The sequence below is a fragment of the Magallana gigas genome, chromosome 4, assembly GCF_963853765.1.
Source record: "Magallana gigas chromosome 4, xbMagGiga1.1, whole genome shotgun sequence".
NCBI lineage: Eukaryota > Metazoa > Mollusca > Bivalvia > Ostreida > Ostreidae > Magallana > Magallana gigas.
Window position 1 is genome coordinate 6,200,317 of NC_088856.1, and position 26,226 is coordinate 6,226,542.

General features: G+C 36.0%; 1 protein-coding gene across 4 annotated transcripts; it reads left to right on the top strand.

The window, feature by feature from the left end:
• The first annotated feature begins 501 nt into the window (after positions 1–501).
• On the top strand, positions 502–25,664 carry LOC105319268 (SRSF protein kinase 3). Of its 4 annotated transcripts, none has more exons than XM_066081050.1 (15): positions 502–620; positions 711–777; positions 9,301–9,401; positions 15,344–15,452; positions 15,787–15,874; positions 16,238–16,325; positions 17,299–17,405; positions 17,871–18,033; positions 18,645–18,784; positions 19,858–20,065; positions 20,700–21,053; positions 21,915–22,003; positions 22,395–22,502; positions 23,017–23,179; positions 23,494–25,664. In XM_066081050.1, exons 1-15 carry the CDS (start codon positions 596–598, stop codon positions 23,697–23,699), a joined length of 2,016 nt encoding a protein of 671 aa, XP_065937122.1. In that variant the 5' UTR covers positions 502–595; the 3' UTR covers positions 23,700–25,664. The 4 variants fall into 4 exon arrangements, with proteins under 4 accessions (XP_065937122.1, XP_011415030.3, XP_011415031.3 ...); XM_011416728.4 differs by having other exon boundaries at positions 503–620; positions 18,645–18,820; XM_011416729.4 differs by lacking the exons at positions 502–620; positions 711–777 and adding an exon at positions 7,133–7,515 and having other exon boundaries at positions 18,645–18,820.
• The last annotated feature ends 562 nt before the right edge of the window (positions 25,665–26,226 follow it).

Consider the following 26,226-nt stretch of genomic DNA (forward strand, 5'->3'; position numbering starts at 1 on the left):
ACTACGTCTTGGCTTGGCAAGCACGTAAGAAATATGATTTAAAATTTGGAGTTGGATGATTATCATATGATATTCGTGTCAAATGTTCAATTTCATGTTAATTAGCGTCTCATTTTACGGAAAAAGGGAGCGACCAATTAAGCCAGTTTCTTCAGTTAACATTTGACATTGTTGGTGTGTCCGTGTGGATGGGGCTTACACACTTTTCTAATTCAAGGTGGAAAATGAGAAAATTTAAAGAAATATTGGAATCTTCATTTGTATCTGTACAAAAGCCGGGGGGGGGGGGTCCACTGGTGACCCTCCCCCCCCCCCCCCCCCCCGGCCCCGTTTAATATATATTCAACGTTTCCTCTATTCACAATGATTAAACTTTACGGTGATTGGGATATGTGAATATTGGTTTTGATACTATGGTTTTTGCGAAACAATTCGGCCGGGCGGATCCAGATTTTTTACGCGGCGCATTATGTATAGAGAAAATTCGAATTTGCAGAACGGAAGTTAGTTCGTCCCACAATGCACCTTAGCAACAAAACACGCATGCGTTCTACAATGAATGATGGAATGAACATGAATTTGTAAGGAAAAAAAGATGAGTTCCAAGATTCCAAGAAAAGGTATGTCTCTGAGAAAAAATCTATGAAAGGTCTTTCCTGCGATTATTCCTTTGCTGGTGTTAAAACGTAGATTTTCCCTTCTATTTGCAGCTCTTGCGCGCAAAAAGCGCTCAAAGGCTAAACAAAAATTCAAGGATCCAGAAGATAGAAGAAAACAGTGAGTAATTTAAGGAATTTTGGGACGTTTCTCTTCTTTATCAATCAATTCTTCGTCCTTTGTTAGTATTGAGTCCGTTTAGAGGGTTGAATTTGTTTCCCAGTGCTACCCAACTGATATTTGCAGTGTGTGAATTGGTTGAATGAATCATCAAAAATTGATTTATTTCGGTGGAGTTAGTAGAGCTTCATGGCATTTAAAACACTTGCTTATTATTATCATAATTATATTCAATATCAAGTGAGCATGTCATGAAACTATTGAAGGAAATATTGAGGAAATAATGCACTGAAACACACAAAACATTTGATCTCCGACACATTAGATGGAAATCACATGGATATCTTCAAAATCAAATGACAACATTATTAAAGTCCATTTTAGGAACTATGGTGTAAAGGTAATCAACAGTTAGGCATCATTTTATTACTTAGAGCTTGTTACATGTGCAACAGGATGAGAGAAATTATATCGGATCAGATCAAGATTAAAACTGCAAGTCGGGGCCCCTGAATTTCTAGTCAGGTGCTCTACCAACTGAGCTATCTGGCGGTGGCTATCAAACCGAGTATAATTTGTATAAGATGACAGGATAAAACATTCAAATAAAAAATCAAATGGTTTCAAATCTTACATAACTGGTAAAGTATTATTTTCTAGCATTTCCAAATATTTGTGTCCCATCGGTACACAGTGGACAAGTTGAGTCTTAAAGTTAGTCTAACGTTTGTGTAGATTGTTTTACAGTAAACCAATGTCTGATGAGATATACTTTTTTATTGGAATAAATTTAGATTTAAATTTAGAGTTCTGAGTAGTTGTTGCCGGAAATGGAATGGCAAGAAGGAAAAATTTGGAGTGCTCATGTTGCAAGTCAACATCTTCTTAACATATAAAATCATTTCTGAATAGTAAAGGGTGTGCATGTATTCATGATTAGATAATTCCCTAGATTGGAATTAATAGTTTTATTTGGCATTTGTTTCAAGCTCTCTGGTACTAAACCTTTTTTCTGTCGACACTACATTGAAGTTAGTGGTGATGCAAATTTAGAAAGTATACTTCTACAAATGTGTCAAGATTGTAAAGCAGGCCAAATGTCAATGGTAACGACAATCCTCGATTGGTGTGCATAGTTCACAACTTAATTGACAATGATCTTCTGTGTGCTGGGTAAAGTACTTAAGAATTGTTAAAATACAGGCCTCAACTGAAAATTTTACCACTTTCAGAAATGCATGACAGTCAACGATGCTTTAATTGATATGGTCTTTATTCTTTAATGCACTCAATTATTTGAAAAAATACATTTTAACTGTGTATATTTTGAATGATGAATCAGATGGTATGGGCAACACAGCTTAAACAATGAGGTATACACACATGTATTTTTCTTTTATGAATGTATGAAATTACTTCTAGAGAGAATAGATTTTGTAATGGAGCTGCTTGAGGGTTGTTTTCTCTGAGTGTTTATATCAAGGTGTATACATATAAAAAATGTTACAAGGAAGTAATGGACCTGCTGAGAGGTGTAAACTTGCACTGACTCAAAGAAGTCAAATCCTACCAATCTGTAACTTTCTTATTAAGAGTAGCCAGGAAGCTAAGATTTACACTCCATATTATATATAAGTATAGTTACATTATGCATTCCAGAGATCATGAATGAATTAGATCAGTCATCATGGTCATATTGAAAGTTCAAGTATGTCCTCAAAAATCACATGAAGCTTATTGAATGACTTTACTTGTGATTTATATACTACAGTATCACAGATATATTTGTTTAGAGGAGAAATATGAAGGTATGCAAAAGAGGTTACTAGCCTTTTGGTCTTTAAATTGAATTACCCCCCTTCCCCTAGTGCTACAGAGTAAATAAATGATGATGCGCAACTGCACATGCAGAGTACATACTTGTAAACACAGAAGGTTCAAGAATGTCTGGTGAACAGGTCATGTAATACATGGCTGTCCTGAAGCTGTTGTAGAATGTTGTTTTTTGTTTAGTTTGTGTATATACGCAGATAAGTGGATAATACAGAGTAAACTAACATGGAACATCCTAGGCATCACACATTGATATTTTTTACATACACTTAACTACACCTTATGCTTTACACAAAACTTTTGGGTTTGTTTTGTTTGAATTTTTTGAAAATTTGAGATTGAAGTCTAGAGAAACCAGATGTGCAAGCAGGCCTGTGTACAAGAGATGGACATTTAGCACATGTCATGTACATGGTACTAATTGTGACATAAACACAATCATATTCAGTACTTTGTATGAATCACTTGCCAGATACAATAAAAAACAAGATTTATCCAGATCTTGAATACACAGAATAAACCCAAATAAAGGACATTTGATTTTCCTGTCTATACATCTATTTTTGCTCTGTTTCCTTAGCAAACCTAAGAATGACAAAGCTGCATGGAACGAAACCAGACAACATTAATTCCTTGTTTGTATAACACAGGTGGAAGTACAGTCATGTAATAGAATGAGATTTGAATTAAACATATCATAAGGCCATTCCAAGTTTTTTCTATGTTTAGCGTCCGCGGACGGATTGGTTTTGAGATGTAAACATTTTTAAAAAAACACAATTTTTTGTTCATAAAGTTAGATCGCTTTTTCATATGTCGGGCTCAGGATCGCATTTTTTAAATCCAGATTAGAAATCAAATATAACAACATTCAAAATGGCAATCATATAGTAGGTATTTGTTATTTTTGTTACAAATTGAAGAAAATACTTCAAAATATTTAACAAATTTTATTTTGTTGAACTTAAAATGTTGACAATGTGTGTTTTTTTCAAAGGTTTGTGTTTTTTTTCCTGATAGAAAGATAGGTTTTTGAGTTTTGGATGGATGCTAAACAAAGAAAAAACTTGCAATGGCCTAAATTAAAAATGAATCTGGTTTAAAGATAAGGGATTTGTTGATTTTGATTGAACACCTATATGTCTAAATTTCTCAATGTCATAGTTACTGTAAATATACAGTATGCAGGAAGTCAGCAATACTGCTCATTTGTAGATCTGTGTTCTGTAGTAGGGGTTGGAAGGGAAGACTGAATTCACAAAGAAGTAGACTGGTTCATCTACATTTATCTATTGATTATAAAGATGGTGTCTGAGTTTGACATCGGGATCATCCATTGGCAAATGTTTGAGTGGGAGAGCTATTAGTTGTCACAAACAGAATGTGGGATGGTTTGAAGCTTGGAGTACTCATGCAAACAAAGTACCTGTACATGAAATACATGTACAATCCAGCTATCTAGATGTACACCATGTAACTCTGTGAATGGCATGGAGACTCTTGTTTATATTATGGTAGTCAAATACATGTAAAAAAAAAAAAAAAAAAAAAAATAAAAATCATGAATTCTGATATGTGGGTTCATTATTAATTTATGCACCGAAGAAAAATGTTCTTCACATACACATCTCCATTGCATGGTGTAAGATTTCCATGCTTTGATCATTGCCCATTACCTGGATACTATAGGAGGTCTATATTTACCAGTACCGGGTATATACCTGATCAAAATCGTGTTTGTATAATTTTTTGGGGGGTATGATTTATTCGCTTGTTCAAGAACACACATACTCTGTGTGTAATCATTTTATTTTAATTGGACCAATGTTCGTTGGTAGTTAAAAAAAATAATTTTAAAATAAGTTTATGGGTTTATAATTTTTGGTTCAAACCCTTTGGGTAAAGAAAGGCCATGTATGCCATAACTGAGTTTGATGGGATGGTGGTGCAAGTTCAGCAGTAAGTGGTCTCCTTGAATCCACAACATTGAGCTATCACAAACAACCAGGATTCCACAAGTATGTGAAAAATGTAATGCATCTACTAAAAGTAGCTATGGCTGTAGGAAATTTAAACAATGAAAGCCAAACTATAGCAAGTGGATTTCTTGTGATATGTTACAAGGAGATTAATGAAGAAAGGGGTTTAAAATCAACATTATCTGACATAACAGTGGTAGACTTTAAGACCTGTTTTCATGTTACAGTAAAGCATTGATGAAAATAGAAACTTTCTGCATGCATACATGTTATAACCTGGATCTTGACCTCTGAGAGAGGCTCAGTTTCCAAGGGGCCTTCAGCAAGTGAGCAGGATTGCCAACCACCTCATTTGAATCTTTTTTTTTTGGCAGAGAATTTTAACATGACTGTATTGGTTTTTTTTTTTCATTTGGCTAAAATATAAATGGACCAGCAATGGGATTTTCATCCGCATCAAAACTAATTGAATTGATGTGATTTATGATTTGGTAATGGTTAATGCTATGTAAATGCTGTGTAAATGTAAGGATCGAGTCAGTCAGTGTGTTATACAAGCAGTCAGTGGGACGGTTTGATAAGAAAATATAGTACTGTAGAAATCCAAGTACCGATCTTTTTTGGGATTTGAGATCTTTATGTATTAGGCTGAATACAGTTCAATACACCATGTACACCAAATATAGAAACTTTAATTGCCTGTTCTGCTGTGATATCATTTGATTGCGTTAATTTTGATTCCTTTTAATCAATTGGACCATCTGTTACTTATTCTGTGGTGTGAATTTTGGCAAGGATTTGTCAGGTGTGAAGGCCATATTTCATGTTTCCTTCCAGAGTGTTAAGAGAATCCACTGTTGTTAATTGTCTAAATGATGTGAACCTAGATATCTAGAGCTGCATTTGAAGTATTTTTTTGGTATAAGGAAAGACAACTCTTTTAGGTTTAGTTTATTAATGTTTGTTTTATATAGAAGAAAACACAAGTGTCAGTGCAAGTTTTTCAAACAGGGAGCTTTAAAACCCAATTGTAATTACAGTGACGCAGGATATCTTGCTGGAATTGAAATCTTGGATGATTCACCTCAATTGAACTATGGCAGCAAACTGTAGGTTCTGGTCTCAAAAATACCAGTAAATTATCTGACCCTTAGTATTCTACATTCATATCTTCCAATTGGTAATGTACGTCTCTTATTCATACTCTATATATAAATCAAAGAAATTTTATGACCACTGTCACAATATCTAGGTGTTTTACAGAATGTTAGCATTATTGCACTGCTGAGAAAATTCTGAGAAGTGGAGATTAGTGTAAAATTAAGAATGGAGGATGGAATAGTCGAACCAGTCAATTTCTATTATGAAGGAATATGGTGGTCTAAAACTTACCAGTCTGAGCCAATTTCAAATCATTGATGATCAGTGATAAATTTATTATTAAGTGTACATGTATTATTAAAAACTCTATTGGACGTGCTAGTACTTCAAACATGAAATTTAGAACATCAGTTGAAAGTGAAATTTTATACAAATAGTTCCCAGATTTAAAAGTTCTCAAACCTTGCTGAGAGACTGAAAACATTAATCAAAGTAGAAAATTGAAATAAAAGATTCCATCTATTGATAACGAATATATTGTTAGTTCGTAGGTACAAATAAAACTGCAAGTGCTGATTTCAATCAAAACACAGTATTATTATACCTGCCAGCTTCTTTCAAAAGTTACAATAGATTACATAAAACTGTTAAAGATACAGCTAATACGTTACATGTATTACCAGTAAAAGTTGATTATCTGGATTAAATTTCTAATGAGGCTGAAAAAGTCCTCTGTAGTATAAAATTACGTTTCATTCTATTGAACAAAGTATTATGAGGATTGTGGGGATTATGTAAAATTATAAGGAAAAAAACAAAACAATATTATGGAGATTGATACAGTATGTAACATTGAACAATTTTTTGTAAAGCACATAAGTACGTGTAGATAATGACCATCTCTGAATTTCCTGTACAGTCTAAGATTTGTGTGGGTGAAGATGGTCTGTATGACAGAGTCATACGATATTCTGTTTGTTGTTTGGGAACCTATTTGTAATCACAGAGGGAAAAAACCTGAAGGCCCCCCAAAATCAATAGAGAGATGGAGAGAGTTAGGGAGATGAGAAAATCAAACTTCATGTGAGTGGGCAGGCTAGCTCTCTTCTAATCACTTCAGGGGCCCCAAGATGTAAACTCCTTTCATTACTGTATACAAGACTGTTTATTCATCAGCAGCCTCTTTTCTCAGGTCTTTGCACTCAAAGAAAGGAATTTAAAGTGGAGCCTATTCCAACTTGTTGCTTGTTCAACGACCAGCACTGCTTCTGTTTTGATTTTACTTCTATTCTTTGGTGCCTATAAAAAATTATTTGGATTTAAAAAAAAAAAGCATCTTGGAGTGTTATTAGGGTTTTTAGTTTGCACAAGGATTTTTAGTTTGTGCTTATCTGAAGAAAAAAAATAAAGTAAATTTTTTAAAGAAAAAACCCTCAACATATCTGAATTAGATCAATATCTTGGATGTAACAACAGGATAGCTCCTAATCATTTTGGAATAGAGGTGTTATCAGAAAATGGTCTGCTGTTAACTGTTCCACTGATCCAAATTCTTCATCTTCAACATGTTCCAGGAACGGAAAACTGTGTCATAGATACAGTAGCTCCTGTTGGCAGGAAATATTGAGCGAACTTGAAACTGACTTGAGAGAATTTATTTTCTTTGAGCTCCAAAGATCAATTGTGGAATTAGTCTCAGGTTTTTACACCAGATCAGTGTTGTTTTTTCATAAAAGAGGATTTTTCCACAAGCAGTTCTCCTCATGAAATGCTGTTTTCATGGACTATGGAGGTCTCAGTTTTATGAGAATATGAAGGATGAGAGGTAAGAATATTGAGCAGTGCAAATAGAATAATAAACAGTGTGTATGCAGTAAAAAATGTTTCTCGATTTAAGCCCAGAAAGTGTGCATGCCATTTGTTAATAGAAAACTAATTTTGATTTAAATTCATTTCAAAATGTGGTGGAAATTTTTAAGCTTATAATTGATCTGAAGGAAGTTCAGAAAGTAAGTTTAAAATGTCATGAATTAACCAGTGACTTGATCTTTAGTAAGTTTCAAACCAGTGACTTGTTAGCTACCTCAAAGGGTTTCTGTAAAATCAACAGAATGATTCATACATATGATAGTGTCTGATAAAGCGAGAGAACAAGATTTACTGCTCCAGAAATAGAGGGCCTTCCATTCTTAGATCTGTAGAGATGTATAGGTCTGCTTGACTGCATAAAATCTTCTGTCTGCACTCATCCATTAGTGTGTAATCAAATTCACAGGGCTTTCTTTAATTACCATAGATACACTCTGACAATTATTTAGATTTGTGCAGTTAATATCAAGGACACTGTAAAAGTAGACTGCAGAATTTGCTACTTGTATCAAAAAGTAAATGATTCAAAATGTGTTCCCCAGTAATCTATGGAGAGAGGCGACACATATCAAACCTTTAAATAATCAGGTCGATCTTCAACAATCAAAGTTTTCATTTGAACCCTTCCCCCTCAATTCTTTCCCATCAGAGAATGTAAACAAACAGATCTATCCAGATTTGCTGTTGTATACTACATATAAACAGGAAATCATCAATGTCGATGTGCACTCTAGAGAATGATAAAGTTCACATGTTGATGAGGATGGGGAGTTTGTATGGGTCTCTTCATTAGGGTCCATTCATTCTGTGACAGTACTTGGGGATTTCTTATGCAACACTTTGTGCATATCAGTGATTGTGAGAATTCTAGGGTTTTAGAGTGTCCCCTGATCTACTGGAATTGATACATTGGAAGTTGATACTGTAGTGCAGTATCTGTTGACACATGCATGTAGTCATTCAGTCCTAGCTGATATTATGTAATGGGATCAAGTTGTTTGGGGCAAAAATCCTTTTATGGGTTGGATTATTAAGTCTGTCTTTACACCCACCAAATGTGAATATGCGGGGGTTTTGATTTCAATGTGATAAAGGAAGATGTTACCTTCTGTCTTCATGCACGGTTTGTGCAGAATGTAAGTACTACATGTACTGATTACAGTTTACTGTGGGCTAATCTGTTCCCTGTATTGTTCTTATGATAACATAACATTATCAGCAATGAAATTAATGATTCATCTTTGAATTCATGAAGGATTCATAAATGTTTGAAAAACGAATTAATTTATAGCAGTGCTTATGCATGCAAGTGAAATAAACAAGCTAAAATAGGCAGTGTACATCCAAATACATACATTTGTATTTTATGATTTTACATCAAGGCAAACAAGATCTCCCACTTGAGAAGAACTTTATAAGGGGAAAAAATGTAAAAGCTTTCATCCATCACGATGTTTTAAGCATGGACAATACATGCAGTGCAGTGTGTGCACAGGAATTTTAAGCAGTGTTTATTTTTGTAAGTTTTTGAATTCTTTTCCTCAAGTGTTTCTGTATGAAGCACTTGGTAGTAGCTCCCTGCTCTACTTATGTGCTGACTCAGAGATGTCAATGAAACAAGGGTAAACACAGAATACACAGCGCCAAGAGTCGGAAATTCTCTGTTGATTCACTCTCAGTATATGTACAATGTATGCCGATGTGGAATGGAACTCTTCCATGCGTTTTGTTCTGTTTTCAGAGCGGAGCACCGGAGAGAACCGCAGTATGAAGAAGAAGAGGAAGAGGAAATCTTGGGCTCAGACGATGATGAACAGGAGGATCCCGAGGACTATCAGAAAGGTACGCTGTGTTTACGACATTGTATGTGTATTGATAGGTACAAGTACTATAAGAAAAGTACACTATATTGATATGGGCAAGCAGTGTCAGAAAGTTTGCTGTTTGCTTGGTTATTGGTATGATACTGTATCAATAGAAAGGTAAACTGTGTGTATTGATGGGTACATGTTTTATCAGAAAGGTGTGCTGTGTGTATTGATGGGTACATGTTTTATCAGAAAGGTAAACTGTGTGTATTGATGGGTACATGTTTTATCAGAAAGGTAAACTGTGTGTATTGATGGGTACATGTTTTATCAGAAAGGTGTGCTGTGTGTATTGATGGGTACATGTTTTATCAGAAAGGTAAACTGTGTGTATTGATGGGTATATGTTTTATCAGATGGGTGTGCTGTGTGTATTGATGGGTACATGTTTTATCAGAAAGGTGTGCTGTGTGTATTGATGGGTACATGTTCTATCAGAAAGGTAAACTGTGTGTATTGATGGGTACATGTTTTATCAGAAAGGTAAACTGTGTGTATTGATGGGTATATGTTTTATCAGAAAGGTAAACTGTGTGTATTGATGGGTATATGTTTTATCAGAAAGGTGTGCTGTGTGTATTGATGGGTACATGTTTTATCAGAAAGGTGTACTGTGTGTATTGATCAAAACTTCATCAATATCAATAGAAAGGTACTGTGTTTGTTTATTTGTACATCATCAGTATAATAAGAATTGATAGGTAGGTTATCAGTCTGATCATAGAGGTACGCTGTGTAAAGATTATTGGTACATTATCAGAATGATACATACTGTAATACTGTATAATAGAAAGTATTACATAGTGTTTGTATCAGTAGTAAGGTACTTTGAATGAAACAGATATATCTCTCTTTATTTATGGAATCTGTAAAAATTAACCATGTGTTAGGGTTTGGGTCAAATTGGGTGGACTGAAAATTCAAAGTCAATGTTCTTTCTTTTCTTTTTTTTTTATTGCAAAATAGTTTATTCATGAATGTCAAAATACATTTGTTGAAACCATTGTATAGTTTATAATTGCATTATTTAAAGAAAAATGCACTGCTCAATTAAATTTTAAAAAGAAGTCACTCTGCATCATGTCCAAAAAAAAGATTTTGTTCAAACAAAACTACTTTCTATGCAGAAACGTATTGATTATTATACTGTGTTAGATTGTGAGAAGTAAATTAAGATTGTAAAGTGTTTTTTGTCCAACCATCTTCACAATAGCCATCATTTCCTCTTAGCAATTAATTTAGACACTTCATGTAGCTTAGGCAATTTTATTGACAAATAATGAAATAATTTATGATATTTTGGTATTAACTAGAACATTAATGCATCTGAAATTGACATTGGAAATATCAAAATGATTTACACTTGGGATGTGCACATGTGAACAAGCGTGTACTTTTGCTGTGGATGTCATAAACAGGAACACTTCCTTCTAAGATCTGGTGAAGTAACTGTATTCTATAGAACACTGCGGTGTCCAGACAATCTCTAGACGTGGATGTTGCTCAGTAGTGGTCTGTGTGACAGATGTCCGGAGACCCTCACTCCATAGATCAAACACTGATGACAGTGGGCTGATTGGAAACCTGCAGATCAATCCACCAATTGTCACCCTCGGTGTAAGGCTGAGGTTTACACTTGCACAGATAGCCACATTATGCTGAGGGACACACAGCGCTAGTTAATGCAACAAATCCATCATTATAGTCTTTAATTGGTTGGACTAATATCTGTATTATAAGGCACTGATACCAAAGTTTCATGTATAATCGAGAACCAGTGCTCTAATTAAATTTTCTCCAAAGTATAAAACAAAATTGATTTTCTGTATGATTGTGCTTTTAAACGTCAATTAAATTTGACTCTATTTTTAATCTAGTTCATTTCTTTAATGAGACTTAACTATCTGTGATGAAATGTAAAAATAACTTGTTCCCATTAGAGATTATATTGTACTGTAATAAAACATAATGTTTACAACTGTCAGTGCTAGGTTGTAATCGTATATAGACACTTGCACAAGCAATCTGTTTTTGTGTTCCTTCGTATGTCGGACATGGTGTGGCCATGAGCCTTAATTTAGCAGGCCAACCTTTTTATGGGATTATGCATTATTGTCTTGTCAATAAAGAGTAATAAAGCAGACGTGTGGTTTTTACCATTCTAGGGGAAGGGAAAGGTGCCTTTAGGGTCAGTATGATAATCTGTGGTTTGTTCTGCACAACTCGTCATAGGCAGGACCATGCCAGTTGTTGGCCCTCTGAGGGAATTCAGTTAGCTTTGTTTCTTGTGTTAAAATTAGAGAAAGGACAACATGGCCAGTGGTTATACAGAGGATTTTTTCTACAGCAGTACCCCAGAGAGAAATTTAGAGCTGCCCCCACCTTACGGGGATTTTATCTTCCGTCCTCCAACAAGACGCCCAGTTGTGAAGAGTTCCAAAAGCTTTAAGGACAAGAAAACGAAAAATAAAGGGAAGGTTCCACCCTCCAGGATGTACGCCACTGTTCGTGATCCGCGGATGGCACCGGGGCATCCCTTGATTCATCCGGATTTCATAACACCCCAGCAATTCATTCCAAAGATTGTCCCTCCTGAACCCAAGCCTGTCAAACCAGTCAGGTCCAAAAGCTTTAACAACAGCAAGAAAGCAGCTGAGCAGAAGAGTAAGCTACAGGACCCGCCTCCATTTATGACATACAGGTGTCAGAGCTACCCCCCTCCTGATGATAAAACGGGGGACCAGCCAGTCCATGTGTTTTCTGTACCTCATCAAGTTTCAAACCATTCAAAGCAAAGACTAGGCCTCCATGAAGAGTTGTTTCACCCTCCATCCAGACACCCTGCGAGTCCTTCCTCGCCCCCATATTATGGAACCAGCCTGAGTGATGAGCCTCCAGTGAAGGATAGTTACGGTAGTGGCATGTATGTGCCTTCAAATGAATTGGAGAACAGTTTAACTTTGAAGGAAATCAATCATACAGAAAATGAAATTCTTTCAAGCCAAAAACCTCAGAAAAAGAAAAGCATGGTCAAGCAGATTCTGACTAGTCTGTTTTCATCAAAGAAATCTGGTGAGCAGGGTCATGCAAAAAATGAAAGGAAGATCAAGAATGAAGGAACAAAAACTGCTAGACCTGTCACTAAATCTGAATCCATTGAAGAAAACACAGTAAAGGAGAATGGTGAGGAAAACAATGGACCACAAGAAACACCAAGGTCTGAGGATCCACCACAGGCCCATGAAAACAGCAGTAGAATAGGTCGACCCAGTGCCAAGGTCCTGGGACAGAATGACAAACAGGACCAAATCATTCAAGAGCTTAAAAAGAAAAACAGCAATGCTACAAGGGAGGATGTGGATGTTGAAGAGAATCCAGACCAATGTTATCACTCAAAAGAAGGGAATACAGGCAGGGAAACGAAGGCGGGTGGAGGTGAGATTTCTAGGAAATCAGACAATTTAGACACCAGTTTAACATTGCAAGAAAGAGAAAAGCAGAATCGAATGATTAAATCGCAGTCTGTTCCTAGTGATCTGTCCAAACACAAGAGTGGGAAATCAGCCAGAAACTGAGGGGAACATGGACTATTTATAGGAGATACCAGAGATATTCAACACTCTGTCTGGTACTTGATACCGATTGAGGAAGACAGGAAAGGGACACAACTCATGGTTCACAGCTTGATAGGGGCTCTGTTCTCTCTAGCTGGATCAGCAGAGGTGGATTTTATGTTGACAAGTTGATATCTTGATGAATATTTCATGAAGGTCTCAAATGTCTTTAATATCTGGAATTTGATATTATTTATACCTTTAATCAGGTCTTGCCCAGCTCTGAATCACGGGGAATCAATATTGTGCATACCAAAGGAACTCCATTAACATTTGTAGTTATTTTGAAGACATTTCATCAAACTTGGAAAATATCTCCTGGGGAAATTTCTTGGATAAATCAGCATCAGTGGACAAACTGATTGAAAATTTGATCAGACAGAAATAATAAGACTGATAGAATGACTAAAGAAGAAAAAGGACAAACCAGCTCTTAATTTCACCAACTAGACAGTTCTGATTTATATGCATACACTATTACAGAGTTTACTGGTTATTGTAGCACAGTTTATAAGAGTTTTGATGTATTACTACTCTCTATCTCACCAAACAGTCCTCTGTTCCCTCCGTGTACTTTAGCTCAGTGAGATTACTCGGTGGAAATGGAAGACAGATGTTGATTACACTGTAATGAAGTGAGGGGACCTCTCCGTTTGAATCTCAAGAGTCGTTTATTTTTTGTAGAGATAATCTTGATCACCAAGCTGCCTTCTGTTAACAATGTTAATTTTTTGGTTTGCTCTGGATACAGAATTTGTACTTGATAGATAAAGTGATTTCCCCAAAGAATTAAACGAAGCTCACAAAGGGAGAGGGATAGTTTGTAAATATAAATAGACAGATGAGAGACAGGGAATGAGGTGGAATCGGTGTCCAAAAATCTTAATATGTGATATTTCAGGTTTCTTATAGCTGTCTTCAGAGAATATGTGTTTGGCTTTGATTATCCAAATATTTACTGATAGTGGTTATTGATTAATTAAAAAATTAAGAAGATAAATTAAATTGTCCATTTGCTTGAGAAGGTATGTCAAGATACATGTAAAGTGACCTTGACTTGCATTCTGTATAATGTTAAAAGTTGGGTAGAAATTGATTGTAAATACGCTATGTTAATTGGGCAAAATGTTTTGGTGATAATGAGCAGTGTCGACTATCATGGTAAAGCAAAGGAGCAAGTTGAAGCAGCAAGGCTTTTGAAGTTGTTCAGATAATGATGACTGCCTTCCTTTATTTGCTCAATGCAATGTGTTAATGATGACTAAGTTTTATGTTTTTTTATCTTTTCTATATGCATATCTTTTTGTACAGCATATTATTTGTCTGATTCTATCAAATGCTTGACTCACAATAAACATATCGGTATGCCATGATAGAGGCCTCTGGGTTGTTGTTTATAGCATTCTAGTACACTGTACTGTTAGTCAGCAGACCATACAAGTCCAGTCTAAGTCATAAAAAAACTCACAAATGATGGATTGTGAATTAATTTGCTTGGTTTGAGAATGGGAACACTTCCAATCTTTGGACTGATGGAGGTGCTGGCTGATTAAATAAAGAGATTGGTTTCATCTTCTGCTTATATTGATGGGCAAATAAAACCTAGAGGAAAGGACCAGAAGAGGCTGCATGAAATGGCCAGAGTAATGAAACAGCTACTGAGTGTGCCAAATTGAATGGGGTTGTCTGGGGTCTACTGAGACGAGGCTGTAACTCAGACCTGTTATAGTAATTTCTTTCCTGGGTTTTACAGGAAAAAGACATGGAACAATTATTCTTGACCCATTAAACATTTATCTAATGCTACTTAAATGGTGGCACAAACAAGATTGTCTGTATCCAACATGACAGAGAGAAATCAATCTATTTCTGCACTGATCTATATCTCTGCAGTATGATGGATTGATTAACGAATTCTTTGACCCTGAAGTCAGACCTATTATCATTAAACAGCTCCATTGTCATTTACATTCTTGCAACACAAATTGATTCCTGGCACATAGAACTTTCTATTGATGCAATGAAAACATTTACAAGTTTAAGGAACTTTTTTAACCTGATACAATCGCGTGTAGAGACACTTGTAGAGATGTAGATGTATGGTAATGAGACATTAACAGTACATGTTTAGCAATTAGTACAAGTTTGAGGAGCTTTTTGTAATCCGATACAAATCTCATAGAAATGTAACCATAGCTTGACAGATTTTAAAAAACAGATTGATTTGATGTATAATTTGATAGTTGAAGCAATATTATAACAGTATTTACATACAATAAACATGACATCTGTTTTGTTACAGGAGGGTACCATCCTGTGAAGATCGGAGACTTGTTCAACAACAAGTACCATGTGATCAGAAAGCTGGGCTGGGGCCACTTCTCCACCGTGTGGCTCTGTTGGGACATGTCGTGAGTACTCAATACTATAAATAGCCTGAAAATGACAGTGTCAGCAGGGTATATTCCTTATCGTGTGGCTCAGTTGGAACATGACTTAAGTGCTTGTTACTATAAATAGCCAGTGGTGTCTCAGTAAAGTATTGTGTGACAGTGTTTAGCGTCCATCACATGGGGATAATTATGACACTGATGCTCTGAATATAGAAGGATGTCTGGCTATATATAGCCAGGTGGAGTCTGAATATAGTGCTGAGTGATGGGCATTGGACAGTGTATATAGATCTGTTGAGGTTCAAATTGAACTACTTAATGGACAAATAAAAGTATTATGTTTGTGTTTCAGGACCAAGAGATTTGTTGCTTTAAAGGTTGTAAAGAGTGCTCAGCATTACACAGAGACAGCACTGGATGAAATCAAACTACTCAAATGTGTAAGTCATCCACATCTCCAAAAAAATTTCATAAACATTTATAGTCAGTTGGGTATTGATATTTGTATTTCAAACACCCCCAACACAGAGAAAGAGGTTATAGAATAGATTGAAATGAGCATAAAATATTTCTATTTTCTTTTGCAGTTAGAAATAAAGTATATTAAAACATATAAATAACTATGATTATTGAGTTATCAATATTTTTCCTATTTTGGAAGTGTCAGTATTAAGTACTGGTAATTCCACCACTTTAAAGCTAGATAATTCATTCAGTATATATACAGGGCAATGAACATTGACAATGTATACATGTTTGTTACATTTTGCTTTTATATTTTTATTGTTTTATAATTTTTACAGGTTCGTGAAAGTGACGAGAATGACCATTTTCGAGAGCGTACTGTGCAGCTATTGGACGACTTCAAAATCTCCGGAGTCAACGGCACTCGTATCCTTTTACCCCTCAGTTCTGCATACATACATTGAGCTCTGTGGTCCTCAGTTACGTTTCCATACATTAAACTTTGTGGTCATCAGTTTCGTATACATACATTGAGCTCTGTGGTCCTTGGTTTCTAACCATGCATTGAGCTCTGTGCTCCTCAGTTACGTATCCATACATTGAGCTCAGTTTTCCTTGGCTTTGTATACATACCGGTACATTGAGCCCTGGGCTCCTTCGTTCCGTATCCATACATTGAGATCTGTGCTCCTTGGTTCTGTATCCATACATTGAGTTTTCTGCTCCTTTGTTTTAACCATACATTGAGTTATGTGGTCCTCTGATCCGTATACATACATTGAGCTGTGTGCTCCTCTGATCTGTATACATACATTGAGCTGTGTGCTCCTCTGCTCCGCATACATACATTGAACTGTGTGCTCCTCTGCTCCGTATAAATACATTGAGCTGTGTGCTCCTCTGCATACATACATTGAGCTGTGTGCTCCTCTGCTCCGTATACATACATTGAGCTGTGTGCTCCTCTGCCCCGTATACATAAATTGAGCTGTGTGCTCCTCTGCTCCATATACATACATTGAGCTGTGTGCTCCTCTGCTCCGTATACATACATTGAGCTGTGTGCTCCTCTGCTCCATATACATACATTGAGCTGTGTGCTCCTCTGCTCGGTATACATACATTGAGCTGTGTGCTTCCTGCTCCGTATACATACATTGGGCTGTGTGCTCCTCTGCTCCATATACTTACATTGAGCTGTGTGCTCTTCTGCTCCGTATACATTTATTTGGGTGGAGCTCTGTGCTCCTGGGTTCTATGTACAATTGAGTTCTGTGCTCCTCTGTTCTGAATACATACATTTAACTCTCTGCTCTAGTTTTGTATTGATCTTGACGTGTCTACGTCTTAGTTTATGTTCTGTAGAGCTTGGTGATTATTCCTTAACCATCTGTGTAAGATGTCTGCATGGTGTTTGAAGTTCTGGGCAACAACTTACTTAAACTAATAATCCGTTCAAATTATCAAGGAATTCCACTACAGAATGTCAAACACATCATTAAACAGGTAACTCCTCGCCTACTCAGTCGGAAATTGAGGGCTGTAGAAGAAAGAATTGTTTTAGTGGTTTAGTTGTGGTAGAAATAATGATATTATAAAAGCTTGTAAAGAAGAGGCTATTATTAGATCATAGAACAGTGCTTTGATAATGGTATAAATTGTAGAGTTTTGAGAAACCCAATTTTTGAGCCCAATTGAAAGATTAAAATCAATATATCAAACTGTTTTCATTAGATTATGTGGATGAAGTAGGCGATGTGATCATTCAGTTTTGCCCTGTTTATATCTTCTCGAATTTAAAAGAAAAAATAAGTTTACCATATTGGTCAGAAAATCATGGAAAGTGTGAATTTTTTGGGTATCCAAAGTATGTTGATAAAGAAGCAATAATATTAACCTTCATTTTACTTCCAGTCATTATTTGTTGATCCCCTCAGATATTTATTGTCTATCTTACTGTTCCATTCCCAGGTCCTACAAGCTCTTCAGTATCTCCATGACAAGTGTAAAATCATCCACACGGATATCAAGCCGGAGAACGTATTGATGTGTGTGGACGAGACCTACATACGGAAACTGGCAGCTGACGCGTGCGAGTGGCAGAAGCTGGGGGCCAAGCTTCCAGGCTCAGCCGGTGAGTGGGTGGATGGGACATAAAATGGGATACGGGCTGAATGTAGATTACGTAATCAAATCTCATGGGATGTGGGGGTTGTAGATTATTAGTGTTATGTTCGCAATGGATCATTAGGCCATCTCTGAGTTAAGGTCAGAAAAAAGATTTTTAACTGTTTGGAAATATTATTTCCATAACTGAATCACAAAAGCAATATTTTCTCCTTGAGGGTATTACTTGCTGTCTGAGTCAATTCCTTTAAGGCCAGTAAATTAATTCTTCTATTCCTCCATACTGAATTTTGTCATCTACAATGTGTTTTAACATCACGATCTGATAATCTATATTACATTTTAACTATTAACATAGGGGCTATAAAATCCTAGGAATGAGTTGCTGGTTTAGCCTTTTAACAGATCAATATCTGACAGACTAGAGGTGCCGCTGACCTTAGTTCAAATAATGATAGAGCTTTACAGGCTAAAAAACACTTATCAGAGTGTTTGAAATTTTCAAAGTTGATACAGCTCTTTAGAGCAACCACAGGTGTTTTCACACCCAGTTATATAGCAGTAGGTTTTGGAAAGTGGGTCCAAGCTGCTCTGAATGAATAAGTTTTTGTTTTTCAGTGAGTACGGCACCTAAAGAACGAGCTCCAGATCCCTCCAAAATGTCCAAGAACAAGAAGAAAAAGATGAAGAAGAAGATGAAGAAGCAGCAGGCGTTGCTGGAGATGCAGATGCAGCAGATTGAGGAAGTGGCAACACAGGTTCCCATAGATACTGCTGACTCGTGTGATTTATTGGTAGCTATAGAAACCGTACATGCTTCCTGTCACATGTTAAGATTCCGAGGGGGTGAGAGCTTGTGAAAGTTTATACAGCACAGGAAGTTAGTTGATTATGCCTAAATTAAATATAATTATTTTGGAGGTCCTGTAAGAGTGAAGAGTAAAATAAGGAAATAATTGAAAATCAATTTATAATTCATTGTTATATTTTTTATTGAGATTGAAACAACTTTGCAGAATGATTTCTTGTTGAGGGGATAGTCTTGACTTTTGATAAATTGTGTGATGAAATAAAATATTCTGATGGGAGAAAAGGGAGATAACTTTTATTTTCATGAATAAAACTGGGCCTCAAAGATAAAATGATTCTATATGAAAAAAAATTAAGAACAATAATTCTGACTTTTGATATTTCATTTAGAGTGAATCTTAACATGGTACAAGAATTTACTATGTGGTATTACTGCTGTAGCCAGCATATAGTCTCTCTATATTATACTAGGTGATATTGTACTTACTTTGTAACCTGCTATTTATTTAGACCTTCTTATATATGCACTCCAATCGTTTTGGTGTTGTATGATCATTTAAGTGACAAAGTTGGGTTGCTGAATTGTTGCATGTCAATATTTCATTTATCATTTTATTTGATAAGTCTGGTCAACACACCTTTATGTTTTTGTCGTGTAAGTAAACCACCTCCCAGTATTGTTCAGTGACTATTGTTCAGTGCTAGAAATATGTTGGAGGTTAGATTATTTATACATATGATATTAATATCTATTGAGGCTAATACTTTAAAGTTTTGCTTTCTAGGGTGAGGCTTTTTTTCATAAGCTAAGAATAGAAAAGTTAAATTCATATATGTGCAACATTTTCATGTGTTTTTATAAACATGTAATGTTAATTAAGAAAATGGATTGATAATTTTTTTTAAAGCAGTTATATAAATGGTTAAGTTTTGTTACTGTATGTACTTGTAAATGTCATTCGGTTGGTCAATTTTATATCTGCATGAAGTAGAGGCTGTATTTTGTTGATTTCATCTTTAGGCTGCTGAGAAAGAAATGATGACCAGTGAGAGTATGAACAGCCTGGCCCAGTCTGAGCCGGACATGAACGACGCTGCATCACAGGGGAACCAGCCAGAACCAGCCAACGCGCTGGACAACACGGAATCTTCCACCGCTAATAACCAGATGACCGTCGACAACAACCAGCAAAACGGGGACGAGAGCCTGTCAGACAACAACAACACAGGTAAACAACAGGTGTAAACAGACAACAACACAGTTTAACAATTATCAGGTGTAAACAGACAACAACACAGATAAACAATTAACAGGTGTAAACAGACAACAACACAGGTAAACAATTAACAGGTGTAAACAGACAACAACACAGGTAAACAATTAACAGGTGTAAACAGACAACAACACAGGTAAACAATTAACAGGTGTAAATAGACAACAACACAGGTAAACAATTAACAGGTGTAAACAGACAACAACACAGTTTAACAATTATCAGGTGTAAACAGACAACAACACAGGTAAACAATTAACAGGTGTAAACAGACAACAACACAGGTAAACAATTAACAGGTGTAAACAGACAACAACACAGGTAAACAATTAACAGGTGTAAACAGACAACAACACAAGTAAACAATTAACAGGTGTATGACAAACAAAAACATCACAGGTAAATGATCAAAATATTGCAGAAAATTTAGAAACATCGTTGGAAATATCTATCAAATCAGGAAAATATTGTTGAAATGATCATTGATTGCTTATTGTTGATCATTGCTTGGTTATTGTGATAACAGGTTAAAATTGCACTACTATGTTTTCTCACTTTTAGTAAATTTAACATTTTTACTGAATTGCAGAATCCACAGACACAAAGAAGAAAACAGAAGAAGAGATAAATTCTGAAAACATTGAGAATCGAACAAAGTGTATAGAGAGCATTATAGACCCAGCGATCAGTGAGAATGAAAACAAAGTGACTAAAGATATCAAGTGTTCCGCGGAGACGCTCATGTGTAACGGACATGGTGAATCTCAAGCTCAGGAAGACGCCAACAAAAACTCCAGCCCCCAGGAGGAGGAGTGTAGTGAGTCCAATAACGTGGGGGGTGAGGGCAGTCAGATGGAGGAGGGGTCCATGGACGAGAACCAGCGGAGGTCTCAGAGCCCGGGAGTACACAGCTCCTCCCCGAGTGAAAAGAGCAGCTCCTCAGGTCTGGATCAGCTAGGATCTATACCCCTAGCCGTAAAACTTAGACCAGCTTACTTTTAATCAAAGTCTTTCCTATACAAAAGGAATACTGTATACAGGGAAATATTTGCCCCCGTTTTTTTGTGCTCCTTTTGCCCTCGTTGTGAGTGAATCTAAGACTGGGTGAATTCCAATGTCTCAAATTATCTCATAGTAAACACAAACATGTCTGGGCGAACTCTAGATTGGGCAAAACTGCAAGTGTAGAAGGGCAAAAGTTACACTGGATGAAAATAACCATATTTTGAGAGGCAGAGTGAGACCAAGATCAAATGTGAGCTGTGTAAGTTTTATGACCTTGTGGCCGGGAGCCGGGCCATAGAACTTACACAAGCTCACTTTTGATCTCTGTTTCAATTTTACATGTACATAAGGATTATATATTGTAAAAAAAGTGAGACTGAGATTGAAAGTGAGCTAGTCTAAGTTTTATGGCTCTGTAGCCTGAACATCAGTGGAAGGACTGGTATATGTGAAATTAAGGTCTGATCGTTAGAGTGTAGCGCATTCATGTCCATAACTAAAATATTATGATGGGGGGCTGGAATTTATTGCTGGCCAGATTGTCTGCAACAAATTTTATGTAGATATGAACTAATGCTTTGTGCATAGCACCTTCCCTTTAGGCCTGTTATTTGAAGTCTTCATTTTGTATATTGGTCCAGTGTGCAAACGACCACTAAAACAACCAAATTCTATCTCTGAATTATTATACTGCTAACATTTTTTTAATATGGGTATAGTCTTTTATTCCTATTTTGAATGATTGAAGAGTCAGATTCTGTGTGTGAATTAGTTTCTGATGATGCCTGTGTCATTACAGATAAGAATTCCCAGAATCGACCAGACCCAGTCAGACAAATCTGTGATATTCCTGTCAAAATCGCAGATCTGGGCAATGCCTGCTGGACGGTGAGTAGCTAAGAGATAGAAGAGAGAGATCTTCTCCATTGATGAAAGAGAAAGGAGAGAAATCTTCTCCATTGAGAAAAGAGAAAGGAGAGAGGAATTTGTAATGGGATGCTGTGATTTCATCAATATTCATTAAAATCAATGCCAATTTTTGTGGATTTTGTTGAGTTCATCCATGAAATTTATTTTTAATTGATCAGAAGTACAATTTCTAAAAGTGTATTGTACTGTTAAGTTCAGTGCCCCAAAATTTACATATTCTTGATGCTGAATTTTACTAAATCCATGAAAGGTAATGAAAGCACAGTATCTACACTATCTCTTTACTATTTATAAGAATCATTTTTGCAAACATCAGTTAAAGATTATTGTTGTGTTTGGTTGGTTGCAGTACTTGCACTTCACGGACGACATCCAGACACGGCAGTATCGAGCCCTGGAGGTGTTGATTGGTGCAGGGTACGGTCCTCCAGCTGATATCTGGAGCACTGCTTGTATGGTAAGACTTGTTACATACTGAAAATCAATGTAATGTTGTTTAAAAATCGATTTACCATTCTGTAAATTCCTAATTAAACGCGAGGAATTAATATCCGCATAAAATCGCAAGAAACCCCTCTCGCTTTTGATTTTCGGACAAATGTACACTACATGATTTTGGCATTCGCGATTTGATGGAAAATCATTGAATTGTGGAATTAAGTACTCGCGTAAAATAAGGAATCTACAGTAAAGAATCAAATTGGAATACAGCGAGATACAAAAAAATATTGGTTAACTTTTATGAGAAAACAGATTTCCTAGTTAAATAATGTAGTAGTTAATTTCTGTACATGCATATCTATTTTTGATAAGCATGTAATGTGAAAATGATATTTTTAGTAATTAATAAAAGATTGTTTGAGCTACTACAAGTACAGTACATGATCGTGCTACATGTTACCATATAATGTACTATCAGATACATGTGTGTGTGTTTCAATATGTTGAATTCCATTTCACATCATTTGCAGGCATTTGAACTTGCAACAGGGGATTATTTATTTGAGCCTAATTCAGGCGAGAACTTTAGTCGCAATGATGACCACTTGGCACATATAATTGAGCTGTTGGGTCCGATTCCTCGTGAGATCTGCCTAGGCGGAGAGAAATCCAGGAGATATTTCAACCGGAGAGGTGCGTTCTGTTTTCTCTTCAGTCTTTCCAAGTTCTAAAATTCCTATTTAAACTTCTCCAAGTCCATAAAGCTGTCCTTATCATTTCATCAATATTTGTCAAAAAACCTATTTTCGAGGATTTCTCGTTGATGAGTTGATCCATTAAATGAAATGTTTATTGAATTGAAATATTTAATAATATAAAGAATCATTAGGCAAGAACTTACATGTATATTTCCTTTAAAACTTTGATTTCCAGTAAATCTTCAAACTTTGATGCCCACAAAAATTAATGAAAACAGTGCAAGGAAATAAATGCTTTTCTTTGAACAGGTGAACTTCACAACATACCAAAATTAAAACCGTGGGGACTGTTGGAGGTGCTGGTTGAGAAGTATGAATGGGACGAGGAGGAGGCTCGCAGTTTTACGGACTTTTTAATCCCCATGTTGGCGTTTGATCCGACCAAGCGAGCGATGGCAGCCGACTGTCTACAACACGCCTGGCTGAAGGACGCCAAGGAAATCAACCAGTCATAATCACCGGACAATTGTCTTATTAGTGCTTCTCCTAAAACTGTCAATGGAGGGAAAAATTTATACATGCCAAGGGAGATTACTGGACAAGATTTACCATCTTGTCTCTCCCTCTTATCTTGTTCTCTCCCTTTCTCTCGTTTTCAAATCCAGTGAAGAAATGAGAGAAGGTTATTTATGTTGCGGTCATTCTTTTTTCGTCAAAGACTTTATGTATATCTGCCATCTCATTTGGTTTTTAATGTCCATATGAATGTGATATTAGTGTAGAAACATTTATGAAAATGGAAGGTTGACTCCAGTTCAGTAGATATTTTTAATACATTTGGTATACACTATTCATAAATTATTATAAAATTTACAAGCTGAGGATTTTTGTTAGCTGCTAGGTTTAGGAAATTTGTACCGTACATAGGCTGGGATTTTTACTTAGCTGTGTATGGTACATAGCTTTTTGTCATTACCTGCTTTGATCTAATTTCTCTACAGATTCTGTTAATTTATAAGAACAAAATATGCAGTAAAGTGTGCCAATAATGTGACATGGATTATTTTCTGGATGGAGATTAAGAACGAGGTTGATAACTCATACAAAACTGTTATCAAAACCTATCAGTCAAGTGAGACTGATGAACTCTGATGACTATATTGGCAGCCAATTCCTTATTATATCTGTGTAGATTGTCTGTATAGCTTAAGAAATACCGGTAAAACAGATAAAGATCTGGAATCAGAATCTATCAACTGATTGTCAGTGAGTTAAGGCAGTGAGTGAGGTGACAGATAATGTTTAGCCTAGTGCTGTATCCAGGATTTATATACCAATTGATTACACCAGTTTATATATCCCTCAATTGTTAACAGAACAGTTGGACATCAACGTGGAGTATCTTTTGTGGAGTGGGAGCAGTCTACACTTCAGCAGTGTTCTGCTGAAGATTTATAGGTAGTGTTTTTAGTAGTATGAGAGAATTGCTTAATAATTTATGATGAGAGTCGAAGAGCTTGATCTTTGGCACGATATCATTGATGATTAGTGTTACCTGTTTTAAGGTGTGCTATCACCACATTAAATTCATACCGATGATTGTGAATGAATCATACAGAATTCTCCTACAGTGCAATGATTGTCTCATGATTAGATATGATTTGATATTTAACCTCTCTGTCTAGTTTTGTTATTCAGTGATTTTCGGTAGAGTCTGTCACGTTCTTTCCCTCTTTAGTGGAATAAGGAAGTTCTGAATAAACGTGAATGTCAAGTAGGAATTGGTGTTCTTCACCCAAATTGTTTTCTATGTGATTAGAGAATCTTCTAGTTTTGGGCATTTCCAATTAGGATTTTGTTACTATGACAGGATATGAAAGGTTAGTTGATAGATAGAACATTGAGGCAGTAGATACCTGACAACCTGTTGTCAATTCTTACATTCCTAACAGACAGAAAATTGCTTTCGTGTGTCGTGTTTCAGATGTGACTTATCTAACGAGTGCTTAATATGAACTTGTGTGATTTCCAATTTGTCAGCCATTGGAGAACATGTAACCACTGTATGTACACAGTAAGTGTAATACAAGTTCTACTAAATCATGAACAAGAGAAACTGAAATGATTTCTCCTTTGTATAGTTTTGATTTGTTGGTCTGTATTTTATGTATGTAAAGCATGCAGCGATCAGTGACCAACTTGTACTGCTGTATAGTCCTAATAATAACGAAAAATGTCTCTTGAGTATAAGCCAAATATTTAACATAAAGCAAATCATCCAAGCAGAGTGTCAAACCTCCAGTTGGTGAGGTTCAATAAGCATTCTGTGGCTGAAGAGCTGTAATGCTCAGACTGGCCTAGGTTGAAGCTACATGCATGGGTTGTGTCAAGTTTCGACAGGGAGAGAACTTTTGACTGATTCAACAGTCCATATTATTTTGTGTTTTGTGTTATGTCGAAATAAAATGTTCACCAATTTCTGTCTGTGTTTGCTCATTTTTCAGTGATTTCTTTTAGTTGACATTATCATTGATTTTCAAATCAAGAAAATGATATCAAATCTTTATATATTTCCTTTTTTGGTTCATGGATAGCATTAGCTAATGTACATAACTTGGGGGGGGGGGGGGGGGGGGGGCTCACCGTGTGCCGCTTACAGGGATGTAAATGTATGGTGAAACTAGTTACCCCCCCCCCCCCCCCAAAAAAAAAAAGGAATTGTTAGAAAATCAAAAAAAAAAATTAAATGATCAATGGTTTGTAGAAGAAAATTAATATCACGTACTATTTATATCAATTAATATGTGCAATTGTAATGAAAGAAAATAAATGTGCTCTTGGATGTAAATGTCACTTATCGACAGGGAAAGGGAATTACAAATGCGGTACATTTAATAAGTAAAATTTTATGAATTTAAACGTGCATTGTGAACCAGAATTATTCTTCAGTCTGCTCTGAACAAATATATAGGTAATGTGTCAATACAGCAAGTAATATTATTAGTTCCTCTTAAACATGTTAAATTTCACGGGAACCGATAG

Excerpts from the sequence above, each read along its gene's own strand:
- LOC105319268 (XM_011416728.4), top strand. The coding sequence starts at position 596 with ATGAGTTCCAAGATTCCAAGAAAAG. Across the intron at positions 778-9,300 it reads CCAGAAGATAGAAGAAAACA|AGCGGAGCACCGGAGAGAAC; the intron begins GTGAGTAATTTA and ends TTCTGTTTTCAG. Across the intron at positions 23,180-23,493 it reads GAGATATTTCAACCGGAGAG|GTGAACTTCACAACATACCA; the intron begins GTGCGTTCTGTT and ends TTCTTTGAACAG.